The sequence below is a fragment of the Myxocyprinus asiaticus genome, chromosome 50 (genome assembly GCF_019703515.2).
Source record: "Myxocyprinus asiaticus isolate MX2 ecotype Aquarium Trade chromosome 50, UBuf_Myxa_2, whole genome shotgun sequence".
Lineage (NCBI taxonomy): Eukaryota > Metazoa > Chordata > Actinopteri > Cypriniformes > Catostomidae > Myxocyprinus > Myxocyprinus asiaticus.
The window spans coordinates 18,096,443-18,110,564 of NC_059393.1; the positions used below are offsets into that span (position 1 = coordinate 18,096,443).

General features: G+C 36.2%; 1 protein-coding gene across 1 annotated transcript in view; it reads right to left on the minus strand.

Moving 5' to 3' along the window:
* Positions 1-4,402: 4,402 nt before the first annotated feature.
* The window catches only part of LOC127438971 (glypican-1-like), a 49,166-nt gene continuing 39,446 nt past the window's right edge, over positions 4,403-14,122 (minus strand). The window contains exons 5-10 of the mRNA XM_051694925.1: positions 11,872-12,037; positions 11,121-11,251; positions 9,711-9,848; positions 9,471-9,601; positions 8,326-8,501; positions 4,403-7,521 (exon numbers count right to left, since the gene is read on the minus strand). Of these exons, the coding sequence (XP_051550885.1) occupies positions 7,313-7,521; positions 8,326-8,501; positions 9,471-9,601; positions 9,711-9,848; positions 11,121-11,251; positions 11,872-12,037 (951 nt within the window). The 3' untranslated portion in view covers positions 4,403-7,312. The remainder of the gene's footprint in view (positions 7,522-8,325; positions 8,502-9,470; positions 9,602-9,710; positions 9,849-11,120; positions 11,252-11,871; positions 12,038-14,122) is intronic.

Consider the following 14,122-nt stretch of genomic DNA (forward strand, 5'->3'; position numbering starts at 1 on the left):
AGACGCCGCATTGAGGAGGAACGCTGCCAAGGCATACTCAGTGAGACAGGGAAATCGTTTCTATAAATGTACAACAGTATGGATTTTGTCCCTCTGGTTTCAGGGGGTGTAGAAGCATTGCTCGAAGGAGTGTTTTTTTTCTGTGTGTGTTCTATTGATTAAAATCACAGGTTTATGTGGTTACTAATGTGTGTGATTTTCTGTTGTTTGAAGGTGCTAGTTCCACAGAGAGGTTTGTGTACACTGGAGTAGGGGCCACACAGTGTCTACTAATCTCTCCTGATGAGAATAACAGGGCTGCCTTTAATGATTGCATAAGTCGGAGAGTACAGATGTATACATAAACTTTTACTAGGGCTGTCAATTTAACCTGTAAATCAGTGCGATTAATTATTTAAAAATAAAACTTAAAAAATGTTTACGCAATTAATCATGCCCCCTACTTGACTAAGAAATTGTCTTTCCATCAATCCCTACCCCATTCATGTTTTTATGAGTCTCAGTCAGCAGAGGGCAGTAACAGCAACTCCAGCTATCAGGCAATGTGCAGCTGTACAGACAACAATCTACACTTACCGATAGCAGACAGCACAAGATGAGGACATTTAAACACAATACAAGGGTCTCATGATGTGTTTTTCTAAGTTTCAAACTTTGTTTAACTTGACACAGTGTTCTAAAATGCTGTTTATGACGCAACACAACTAAAGCAAGATGCTCCAAAAGCATCCGTCTGAAAATAATTTAATCATTATTTATTTAATTATTTTTATTTATATTTCTCCATAAATATTTCTCCACAAATATTGATATATTCAATTAATTTGATTTATTAATCTGCATATCATGTAATTAATTTTACCAAAATTTTAAATTGATTGACAGCCCTAATCATTACACATTCTTGACCCTAAAGGCTAGGATATACAACGTTTTGGCACGCTGTTCCGTCTCGCGCACAATTGAGTGCTAATCCTTTTAAAGTATACCCCTTTGACTGCAAGCCCATATAGACGATGTGCAAAGACGCATGTCTAGAAAAACTAGGCTACGCACCTACAGTCCGTGCGTGCTGTGCTGATGATGAAATTTGCGCCACACGCACTGTGTGCCAGATGCAGAGGCCCGCGAAAAACTAAGCATACTTTGGCCTTACAACTATGCCTGTTTGTTGTTGTAATTGCAGAAAACCTCTCTTCAGATATTGCTACCAGTGCAGTCGTTCGGTAGGGGTGGACCTATCTGCTTGTAGCTGCTGTCTTGAGGTCTTTTACTGCAGCAAGACCTGCAAAATGAAGGCCTGGGAGTGTCACTGAGACGAGTGTGTCCGTGTGCGAGGTCAGTAAAACACTATGTATCCCAAACAGCACCATCTACATTCACCAAGTGAAAATGACATTTACTTAGACGCGTTGTTGCGCTAACAAATGCTAGATGTAGCGCAACGAATATAACAAATGCAGGTGTCTCAAGACACGCTTTTTTAATTTGAAACAGCGTACAAAAAACAGACACTAAAAAAACAGAGAGGTGCAATGCAAAAGATGTCCATCTAGCACATAGCATGTTTATTGTGAACACCCCCTTATGGTTCCAGTTATGACGAGACATGCTTGTTAAAGCTACATTCTACTAGCTTTAAAACCACATAAGGTTGGCACAGATTGTATGCAACATATGAAGTAGCTTTTGAAAGTCCAGTATGTAATTTGTGAGCAGGGGACTAGGCTTATAAAACAGATCTTCAGAGGTTTTAAGAAAGAAATAAGACATGACCCTCTCTTGTAGGGGTCTGCTCCAGTGAGAATATTCTGAGTCAAGACATAATCTTTGGCAACAGCACTGCTTGTATAGAATCATGTGTGAAGACAAAGGTCACACTTCAAGAACAAATGAAGGTCCATCACAGGCACCCGAGAATCAAGCCGAGGGTTCACCAGGGCAGCAAAGAACCTGGGGGAAGCTGATTGCTGTATATTTAGGGTATTCACAGTGCAATTTGTTTCCCCCATTGATTTGTTTATGTGGTGTGTCTCCATAAGATGGGGTACAAAAATGCTCTACTGGGCAAGACAGCTAACATCGACCCTTAAGAAAAATCACAAATGAGATCTCTTTAATATCGCAATTGTTTCTCCTACACAGCAATGAGTTTAAATGGAGAGCAAAGAGACTTTAGTTTCCTCTAGAGTTTTAGAAGAGACCTCAACAATGTCTTAAACTGTGCTCAGATTTGTAAAGATACCAAAGTCTGCAACCAAAAGTCAGAGATTTCAATATGATCTCAAAGATTTATTAATAAATTCTTCCAAGACCAAATTGTCAGAGCTATAATAACCAGCTCCAAACTATTACTTTGTCAATAATTGCCTCATTTGTTTCTATTTATATTTTTCCTTATTTATCTTAGAATAAATATCTAAGGCAAAGTGACACATAACTTAAAACTCCATTAAGTCTCCTAAGCTATTAAAGAGCAACCTCTGAGCAATGAAATTTTATTCTACAAAATGGAAACATCCAAACATACACTCACCGAGCACTTTATTAGGAACACTATGTTCCTAATAAAGTGCCCAACATAGTCTTCTGCTGTTGTAGCCCATCCGCCTCAAGATTCATCGTGTTGTGCATTCTGAGATGCTATTCTGCTCCCTACAATTGTACAGAGGGGTTATCTGAGTTAACATAGTCTTTCAATCAGCTCGAACCAGTCTGGCCATTCTCCGTTGACCTCTCTCATCAACAAGGCGTTTTCACCCACAGTACTGAAACTCATTGGATGTTTTTCGTTTTTGGCATCATTCTGAGTAAACTCTAGAGACTGTTGTGTGTGAAAATCCTGGGAGATCAGCAGTTACAGAAATACACAAACCGGCCAGTCTGGCACCAACAATCATGCCATGGTCAAAATCACTGAGATCACATTTTTCCCCCTTCTGATGATTGATGTGAACATTAACTGAAGCTCCTGACCTGTATCTGCACGATTTTATACATTACACTGCTACCACATGATTGGATGATTAGATAACCGCATGAATAAGTAGGTGTACAGGTGTTCCTAATAAAGTGCTCAGTGAGTGTAAGTTATTATATAAAAATTATGAGAAATATTATGAAATTATAAGAAAACCTTTAGTTTTTTTTTCAGTGGTCAGAGGTCACAGTAGCAGAGGTAAACAAGCATCAACTTCTTTCTGCCAAAATGTCAAAGGCAAGACCTTCCATCTGAATGTGAATGTGACCCCAGAAATACACGAATATGACCTTAAAGATAATTACAGTTTTATTTAGTTGTTACAAAGGCTTAAAGGTTTTCCCAAAATCCAATTACATAATCCAAACATAATTGTAAGTGTAAATGTAAGGTGGCCTCACCTTTTTTATTATTCTATCAAAGAATGTGGAAAGAGGTGCATTCCATCTGAAACTGTTTTTTTTTAACCTCATAAATCCTTGTATAATGTAATAAAAAATTATGAAGGTCTTGTAGGAATTGACTTGGCAAATTAAAAAAATGAATACGAAAAAAATGTATGTAAAAAAAAAAGTTATAAAATCACTCTCTATATATACAGTATGTATGTATGCATGCATATATATATATATATATATAGTGTGTGTGTGTGTGTGTGTGTGTGTGTATAAATATATACTGTGTATAGATATATAATTATAATATAATGTATAATTAATTAATTATTTTTCTTACCACTTTAGCAAACACTTTTTTCTTGTTTTAAGCATAAACTTAAATTGTTTAAGTTGTTGGAATTCTCTCTAAACAAGACTTAAAGGTGCACTCAGTAATTTTTTTTCCTCATATAAAAAGTTTTACTTCTAAAGAAATGAATAGTAATTGTGAACATATGTATAAAATCATGACATCTCATGTGAGATGAAGAGTTCAGTCATATCAATAACCTTATAAAATGTCTTTTATTCTACATGGAGAGGGTCCCCCCATGGGCAGCCATGTTAGCATCACATGACCAGCTAAATACTACTCGATTGATCTCAGTGACTGCCCTGTTATTGGACACTTTCATTCATGGATTAAATTAATCCTTGCTCACTGAGCATAGTGAATTTCTACAATTGAATTGGTAACTGAAAACTACTGTGTTTGAATGATGCAGTATCCAGGCCACTAGGTGTCAGTGTAAGCCACTTCAACATACTTCAAAAAATTACTGAGTGCACTTTTAATATCGAATGTTATTTCTGCTTCTGAGGTTAATGTATCTTGTTTTAAGAATGTTTAAATATCTTAATTGAAAAACAAGGCAAATGCTGTATGCTGATTAGGAAAATTGCGATGTAGTTGCATTGGCCATAAACATCAAAAATATGCAAAAAGATTTAGATTTAGAAACAGACGTTTTGTTTAAACAACATGTGCATGTTTATTTACGTAAAACAGACCAAATTTACATTCATACCTCAAATCAAAATGCAAGTGCTGAAATATAACAAATGTAATTTCCCAATACACACATCTCTGCATCCCTCAAATATGCTCAAATGAGAGTGTGCTCAATTTGTCACTGATATATGGAACACATTAAGGTTAAGTTTGAGCCCTTCTCAATGTCCATTCGATGAGTCATGCGTTCGACTAAGAGTAACAATGTGCTTTTGATTTATATCGGACAACCAAGTACAAAAACGAACCTTTCTGTGACAGAGACCGTACACTACATCTCATGTTCTTGGTTTACATTCCACAACTTTTTACATTTTTGCTTCACATATCGTACCTATCTGACAAAACCAGGTCCTTATGTATTCAACAGCAATCGTGTATCATAAAAGGAAGGGTCATCTGTTAATCAAACATTGGAAGATGCTCAGAAGTTGACAAAAGATGAAGAACATTTTGATCTTGTTTCACATCTTTAAATGCAACAGTTAGACAATAGATGCTGATATTAACATTTTGTCCAAGTCATTTTATAGGAATGTTTTTTCATGTTTGTCCAAATCACATTACTCTGGAATAGAAATCGTGAAATGCCTCACAAGTTTATTTCATGAAAGTGACAGTTGTTTATTTTAAAATGGTACAGTCTGTAAATGACTGCTTCCCGTGTGCTTTGGCTAATAATAAAAATTCCATTAAAGGCAAATCAATTCATCCAAGGCTGACACATGCTTCTGTTTAACTCATAAGTATGCCATGTGTACTGAACATACTCATACAAATTGAGTTCCAAAAAGTGACATTCCAAGTATAATTATTTGCTGCTCTGAGCAATAATGCAGCCAACAGTTCCTAAATGCAAGTTAATGGTTTGCAAAAGTATTTTGTACATAGCTTTCTTCCTGTCATTCATTGTTGTACATTTACAATTTTAAACAAGAACATCTAAAGGTAGATGATTGTGTCCTCTTACTAAGTCATATTTTACCCCCAAATCAATAGAAAACATACTCATATTTAGTTATGAATGGAGTTTTGGATGTAATCTTATTACAAAGTAATTAGTTACTGTATTTTAAAATTAGTGTCACACATTTCAAATTCTTGTAATCAGATTACTGTTACTGACTTTAAGTTAATTACTTTTAAGTACATTACTTGGGTTACATATCTTTCTAAAATAACATGTAGAATACATGTTGAACAGAATACATTTGCGTTTTTGTGATAGCAAATAACAATGATAGTAACGAGTCATTGTATGGGTGAAACGTAAGGGTATATATAACTTGTGTGCGACAACAGTGAACAAGGAGGAAATATTGATGTTTGAATTTGTTGACAGAAAAACAAAAAACTTCTGTGAAAAAGTATTTTAGAAAGTAGCTTAAAAGTAAAGTAATTAGTAATGTGATTACTTTTGGCAGGAAGTAATCAGCAAAGTTATCTGAGTACAATTTTAGAGAAATAATTTGTAGCGGATTACTTTTTTTTGAGTTACTTACCCAACACTTTACATTAGTTATATTTTGTACAAAGAAAATGAAGCCTATTTGTAGGACCATAATGATTTTTGTATTGTGACATTATTTTCTTTATGCAAAATATAATGTCTTATTTTCCTTTTGATTTTTCGGTAAAATATAACCTGGAAAATTCTTTACAGTTTTCACAACCTTTACCCATTAATGTAGCTTGCTATCGTACAAATTTGTAGCAGACATTCAGTATGTAAATTCACTGTCTAAATCTTTAATGATGAATCACAGTTAAAGAAACCACCATTTTTGTTGTCACATAATTTCTTAGATACTCAGTATATTACAGTTCATGTTCACGCCAAAGCTCATATATTTTTGTAATGTAAAACAGAACAGACTTGGGGGCCGTTGAGACCGAATGCGTTATTGCACAAAAAAATGCTAAACGTTTTTGCTCTAAAAAGGCTAGACATTCTTGCAGTGAAAAAATGTTAGAAGTTCTTGCGCTAAAAACGCTAGGTGTTCTTGCGGTAAAAAATGGTAGACGTTCTTGCTTTAAAAAGCACTAGACATTCTTGCTCTAAAAAACACTAGACGTTCTTGTGCTAAAAAATGCTAGACGCAACAAATATAATGCAGGTATCTCAATACAGGTTTTTGACAGTTGAGGTACTTTTAGCTTGACACAGCTTCTAAAAAAGTGCTGCTCCTGCGTGAGATGTTAAAATCTGCAAGATCAAAGACGTCACACCGGTTATGTTACTTAGACAAAATGTTATTTAGACAAAACTTAGACATATGTTTACCTAGACAAACAGCAGATGGATGCAAAAATGTGTTTTGTGTGAACGGCCCCTTAATCCTTTAGTCTTACGTAACTATGGTCGTCTATGAAATATTTTAGACAAAATGGACAACTGTGCAAAAATGACCTTGCATAACTCAAGTATGGTGACATAAACCACTTGGTGTAGTTGGTGTCTGAGTGACTTTATGAGCAGATAAATGTAAGTCGATTAGGTGGCTGAAATCCTCATATTGTGAATTTAAACCAGAATTCTTCCTCTCCAGTTCATCTTTTTACATTCAAAGGTAAAAAAAAAAAACAAGACGTCAATTGATGCAACAAGTCAGCACTTAAAATCTGATGTGTATTACAAAACATAACAAAAACACAAAAAACAAAATTCCATTTCCAGCTATTTTCATGCCTCTGTTTTATTCCAGAGGAAGTAAAATGTCCATTCACTCACATGGTTTTATTTTTTCTTTTGGCAATTTTAATAGCTCACCATTTCTCATTTTTTCTAATCCTTTTATTTATAACATTCCGTGTTCTGTCTCCACCCTATCCAAATTTTCTGACCCAGATCCCAAAGTTTGATTTAGCGGTACTGTGTCTCCATTACCGTCTCAGCAGTAGACTTGCAAGTAACACTACCAGTAAGATGACAGAAGGCTGAATCTGGTTGCCATAGCCTTTGACTTTTTTGTTTTCAGGGCCATAGGCGTAGAGTTTGGGCCTGTCAGTTTTCGGCCCAAAGACTGGTGGCCTACCATGGACGCAAAGGTGGTCCGCACACATACCACTTCCCGAGCCACTGAAATCATCACCTAGAGGCACATCATGAAAAAAGACGTAAATACTTGGGTGCAAAATAGGTTACAAACAGTAACATAATGCCATAATTATGTGAAATTACAGCTTACTTCAGGACACAAATTATATGATCTGCTATTTTTCACCATCTCAAAGACATTAAAGACCCCATGGAATCAAAATTGGTGTTTTGTGGCTTTATCTATTAGCTTTGATGATATTTATATGCTAGTGTACTCCTAAAAGTTCACAAAATTAACCTTAAGTAGAAATATGCATTTCAAACTCACAGTCCATCTCTTCCGGGAAAATGTACCAAAAATATTAATGACTCATCCTGCACTTCACAAGAGTTTTGTCCAATCAAATGCCCTTCTAAAATGAGAATGTCCCTCCCACTAATACCCCCTGCAACTGACTAGCAAGTAATTCATGGTGTATGGTGTAACATGGTGCGACGTAAATAAATGCTATTGGCTATTTAGAAAAAAAGGGATGAAGACTTCGATACTTCCCGCCAAAACATCCTGTTTCAATTGGAAATATGTCAACACATGAAAGTAAACAACCAAGTCAAGTGATTTAATGGGATCTTTGAAATATTGCTTCTGTGAATTTACCATAAAAATAAGAAAATCAGAAAATCGTTCTATCAGTGTTTCATGAGCACTGTTGGGTGTTATCTGATTACAAAGTAATTAGTTACTGTAATCTAATTACTTTGTCAAAAAGTAGTGTAACATTAAATTAAATTTTTTTCTGAAATGTCCTTTACATTATTTCACAGATTTGCACTTTTAGCAGTTTTAGACCCTTACTTGTGTCTTGAAAATCCACATCGTTGCCATTGAGGGCATTTTTCAGGCGATTAGACATGATCTTCAGCAGCATAATCTGTTGACGTATAGTCCTGTCTGGCTTGGTGATGTCAATATCCACCTCTGGGTTATTAATCTGATTGGCTAGCCCATCGCCCATGACCTCTGGGAGGTAACTGCAGAGAAATCCATTTTCCATAACCATTTCAATCACTCACATATTGGTAATGGTTATTTTATAATATTTTTGGCAATTTACACTATTATTTTGCTCCAATAAAAAAACAGGCTTGTGCGGCAGTAATTATTCATACTAGATGTTAACATTTAGAAAATAAAAATATATATATATATTTGTGCATGCCTGTGCAAAACACATAGTTGCTAAAGTGTTCTGATATTTTTTAGTACTAGTTTTGTTACATGCAGCTAATGCTTGAATAAAAAAGTTTGTTTGGATGTACTTCTCCATCCTTCCTCATACAAACAAACACACCTAAACCCCATCCAATGATTAATGACTTTTCATCATTTTTCGACAATGGGAGTTCAGTTCTCTGGCAGTGATAGCTAAACAATCAATTTAACAATTTTGGCTGCAAAAAGAGGGAGGAGCGCAGTTTTCAGAAGTCTGCAAGCACTGACCGTGAGTAATGATTTAGAAATTCATAATGTGGATTCATCCAAAAAGTCATCTATCAAAATCCCGCAGATCTATTTAGCCTTGAGAGCTGTGTAAATTGATTAATTATATCAAAATTAACAGCAAATTACATGTACCAACCAGCTAAATGAAAAGCCGCTCATATAGTGTTGGCCCAGAGGTGTAATGCCCAAAGACATTATTAGGGAATGAGACTGGTCACTCATAAACATATGAATGGGAGGCATTGTAACACTAAATATGGCAACTGTATTCCCGCCTTACAGTTAAAAGAGACAGTTGGTTTTTGATAGAGGCATCATAACACCGGAACTCCCACCTTATTGGTAAAAAAGAGACACTGAAAAAATGTGCAATGTTCAAATTCGTCCATCTAGTGCATATTTACATTGGAAAAAAAATAGCACAAAGGAGGGAAAAAATGCGTTCATTGTGAACAGCCCCTTTAAAGGTACTAGGATTAAATATAATTTGGTAATACCTAGCTTTGGTCATGCCATTCCAACATTTGTCACTGTTGGCCGTAGATGCTGTTTTTCCACTGCAGAGAGCGGAGGGGAGCTGGATCCAGTACAACTGCATTTCCTTCAGTTTACTGGACACATCTGTGACCTGGAAATTACACACACACACATACACTAAAACAATATTGTATAAAACTCATAAGTTGAAACTTGGCAAAAGTGTCCCCTCTTGGTAACTGGCACACATGCACACATACCTGTACCTCCAGTCTGGCTGCAGCTTTGGGGCTGGGTTTATATTCAAGGGCTGTTACTGTGTTTGCTTTCTTTTTTGACTCATCAGATACTGAGCTCGGTGTGCCTTCCTCACCACGGTCCCCACAAGCCTTAAAAACCTGAAACACACATAAGTATAGTCCAAGACAAATAACACTTCAAACAAGAAACACAATGTGCACAATACAAACACACATTAAAATTCCATTGACACCAGGAAATAAATAAAGTTTTAGGATTTGGAAATATTTAAAAAAAAAAAGAAAGTTATGTAAGGTTCTGCACTATTTTAGTTCACTAATGAAATATAAGCACATTTGTGACATTGACCATCCATTGAACAAAAGATGTTCTATAGAACTTTATTAACAATTGTGCACTCAGTCAATTTTTATTTATTTCATAAAAATGGTGTACTTCATCTGAGTGGCTTGAGGCTTGGTTACTTTTCCTAAATTTGCCACCTGAACGCACAAACATTTTTGGACTGGATTCAATGAGTTTAGGCCGTGTGAAAAAAGTGACACTTGTGTTGTTCGCTGTCAGATTTGGCTGACCATAGGAAATGAATGGGCAAGACTATAACACAGAGCAATTTTTTTGGAATTTGTCAAACAAAATCAATAATTCTGCCACAATATACAGTAGAACACACAAACTCAAAAGAATGGGTGTGACCATTACACATCCACAATGCAGAACACACACACACAAATTCATCTTGTTACAACAAAGAATGACTTAGCGGATCTCTGCAAAATCAACTGGTTATTTTTGTCATTATATGATTTTTTAAGTAATGTAATTGTTATTTTTTTTGCATCAGATGCAGCAATCTGCCCCAGTACATGATACATTCTCATAATTTCTTCATGTATCAGCCTATAGAAATTTAGGTTTTTACTGTAGAGAAATGAACATAAATGTGAACATTAATGACAAATTAATGCTGTCATTGAGAAATGTAAAGGTTGAAAAGATCTAAATAAAACCCAAATTTGGTCAAATTTGACCGCAAACAATACAAGTGTGAGTCTAAAACAAGGGTTAAATCATGTTAAAACCACAAGGGTTAAATCATGCTGGTATTTAGTACATAGATCATCAGGTTTGGCACAAACTTGTGGAGTCCATGCCAGCTCAAGTGCATGGTGTCATTAAAGCAAATGGTTGAGATACCAAATACTAAGAAATTCTTAAATTCCATTTTTCTGTAAAATTTTCACTCAAATTGTTATACTGATAATATAATTTGTAATAAAAGTATCAATTAAAAAAATGCTAAGTAGAAGCATTTTAACAAGTGGTCTCAGACTTTTGGACCCAACTGTATGCCAGAACCTGACCTAAACACGTAAGTTACAAAAGATAATTCATACAATTGTTTTTACCTTGCTTGTATAGATCTCCATATTCTCCTGCATGGTGAGAACAGCCTCTGAAATTCTCACAGGAATGGAATAGATCACCGTGTCCATACTGGGCTCGGCACCAAAACTGGAGGCCACCTGTAGCATGGTTTCTGGTCGAGAAAAACAAAAAGTGTGTTTGAGAGAGAGAAAGTTAGACCAGGTGCAACATACAAGTTTCCAGCGTAATTTATCTGTTCTCAAACTTTGTTTACATGCACTTTAAAAGTTAGATTTCAGTAAGACTAAACAATCATTTGTTTTTTTTAAATGTCATGTAAATGACTAAATTTTGCAAAGACGGACTAACAGAGATCATACGATTGCCACTCAGCTTCATCCAGTTCATCCATGTATTCATCTTAATCGGGCCACAATTGGCGTTTGCACATGCGTCCTCCGAAAGACAGGTGACGTGCAACGTGTATTTAACCAAGCGTGTTTGTCGTCCTTCCTTCAAATATTTGATAATGCATTGCGTCATGTATATTTGCACAGACAGATGAAGCTCGACTGTTGCTCAACTATGCAAAAACCCGCTGTAGTTTGTAAAAGTACTGACTGATACAAAAATACATAAACTGAAAAATCTTAATCAGTTAGAACCTATTTACCCAGCACAACACAAAAAAATACAAAATCAAGCAACTGACAAAATGTCTTGTCAAGCGTCGCTTGTAGTGGTTATGGATTGTTTGGACAAAACAAGATACTGTATTTTAATCAGCCTTACCTAAAAGGCTCTGCCATTCAGTGTCTAGGTCAGCTTGATTGGCCAGGCAGCCCTTCATGACGTTCTTGCAGTAGTTAATGCAAGGTTTGACTGAACCAAGGCTTCGACAATGCGGGCAGTACACCAGCTTCATAATGGCATGATTACACTCCGGACTCAGAGGAACCTGTAGGAAAGGGGCTCATCAGTAGGGTTTCATTCACTTCTTTTGGTCAGTTGCAACAGATTTCTTATAACAAGTTTTGCATCCAGTTTTACACACAAAAATAGAAAAGTCTCCATACATTGGTGTTCTGGTATGGTGGTTAAAAACACAGGCTGCTTAATAAAATTTGTATGCAGAGATTGCACTTCAAATACAAATTATTCGCCACTTTGATGAACTAGGTTTTAAATTGAACATCATACTCTATTTTAATCTGCCAGTAAAGTATTGTAATGCCTGCAATTGTTGATTATGCTTTAGGGGACTAGCTATTGGCGGTTGCATTCGAATAATTAATTAGATAGGTCTGTGCAAGGTTTGGGGAGCATTTGGGAATGTTAAAAATGGTCATTTATCAGTAATTGGGGTTTCGAGGTCAGTTTAGTGTTGATTATGTAGTTTTATTTGAAATTACAATGTTTGATTTAAGGTTACCGTTGGGGAGATTAGTGTTCGTTTGAATTACATGTAACATTTTATAAATGAAATGTAATTTTTAATCCTGATGGTACAATAATTAAAGAAAAGTTTATAGTTCTGATAGTGTTTGGAGATTGAAGACTCCTAATGATAAGTCCTGTGAATTGTCATCACTTCACAATAATACCCTAGGCTGTAATCTTGGAGCTTTTGGTAAGTAGATTGAAAGTGACATTTTGTTCACAGGACTGCTATCGCAATATTTCTGATACTCTCACCAGGTGCTGTTTTGTAAGTTCATATTTAATGCTCTGCACTCACAATGTTCAAAGGCCACATACACATTACTGTCTTATGAATTGGTCATTTGATGTAATGAAAAACTTCCCATACAAATTCTACTGGACTAAAATGTAACCTTTTCTTTCTAAAATATAATTTTGTTTGTCTCCTCAAAACTTCACTCACATCTCTCTCCCTGTGGGGTTAGTAAATAAAAAATTGCTGTTAGTATAATACTCACAAACATCTGTAAACTTGAGAGAACTAGCTGTAAGGTAGTTAGCTTGCTTTCCTAAATGCTTCCAGCTTTGCATATTACATGCATTTGAATTTAGGTCATTCGCTTGATGCAAACTGTAATGAAAACTTTTAGGTAATTTTGAAGTCTTTTGGGAAAGCCAAGTATAGAAGGCAAACTAATCATGCTGTATATTAGCCCAAGGCAACTCCAATATAATCGCCTTACTGTGTGAACTAACCCATTTTCATGGTTTGATTAGACCGTGTGAACTCGCAAACATCATAGAATGAATGTATTCATGTTCAAGGCATGCCAATCTCTCCACATGTGCTATGCAGTGAGGTCGTGATTCTAGAAAGCGAGTTTAAGCTTTTACATATGTCAACACAAGACGTTTTACTCATAGCAATTTCTAAAAGATACGCAATATTCTGAACCGATATATTCTCAACATCAGCAAGAATTTAGGTCTTCTCAGCAGGAATCTCCAAAGGGTTCTTCACCGGAAGACTCCAATGCTGTTAGAAATCCCTTAAAGAACAGAGATGTACCAGTGTGCCCTACTTTCGTCTGTCAAAGCAGCTGGGAGTTGTAGGAAAGCGTAGGATATCCACTAAGGACTTGGACTGATTTTCCATGTGGGACTGTGGGGTGAAAATCATTAGGGATGCTGCAGTTTAGTCACTTGTCTTGATATTGCAGATCCTTAACAATAGTTCCCTATCTGTCACTCACTCAACGTTGTGTCGATGTAGTGACACTAGGGGTCACTCTTGGGAGCCCAAGACACCTCTGGTCTTTGATAAAAGGCCAATGAAAATTGGCGAGTGGTATTTTCATGCCACTCCCCCGGACAAACGGGTATAAAAGGAGCTGGTATGCAACCACTCATTCAGATTTTCTCTTCGGAGCCAACGGTCACGCTCACTGAGCGAATTCCCACGACTGTTCATTCACCTCTGCTGGATCTGACGGCGCATTTCAGCGGCTTCTCCCCCCTCTGCACTGGTGCAATGCAAAGAATGCCCCTGGGTGCTTCGGCAGAAATAAGAGTATATTTCTCTAAAAGAGCGACACACACAGAACGTCTTTTTAAAGACGCG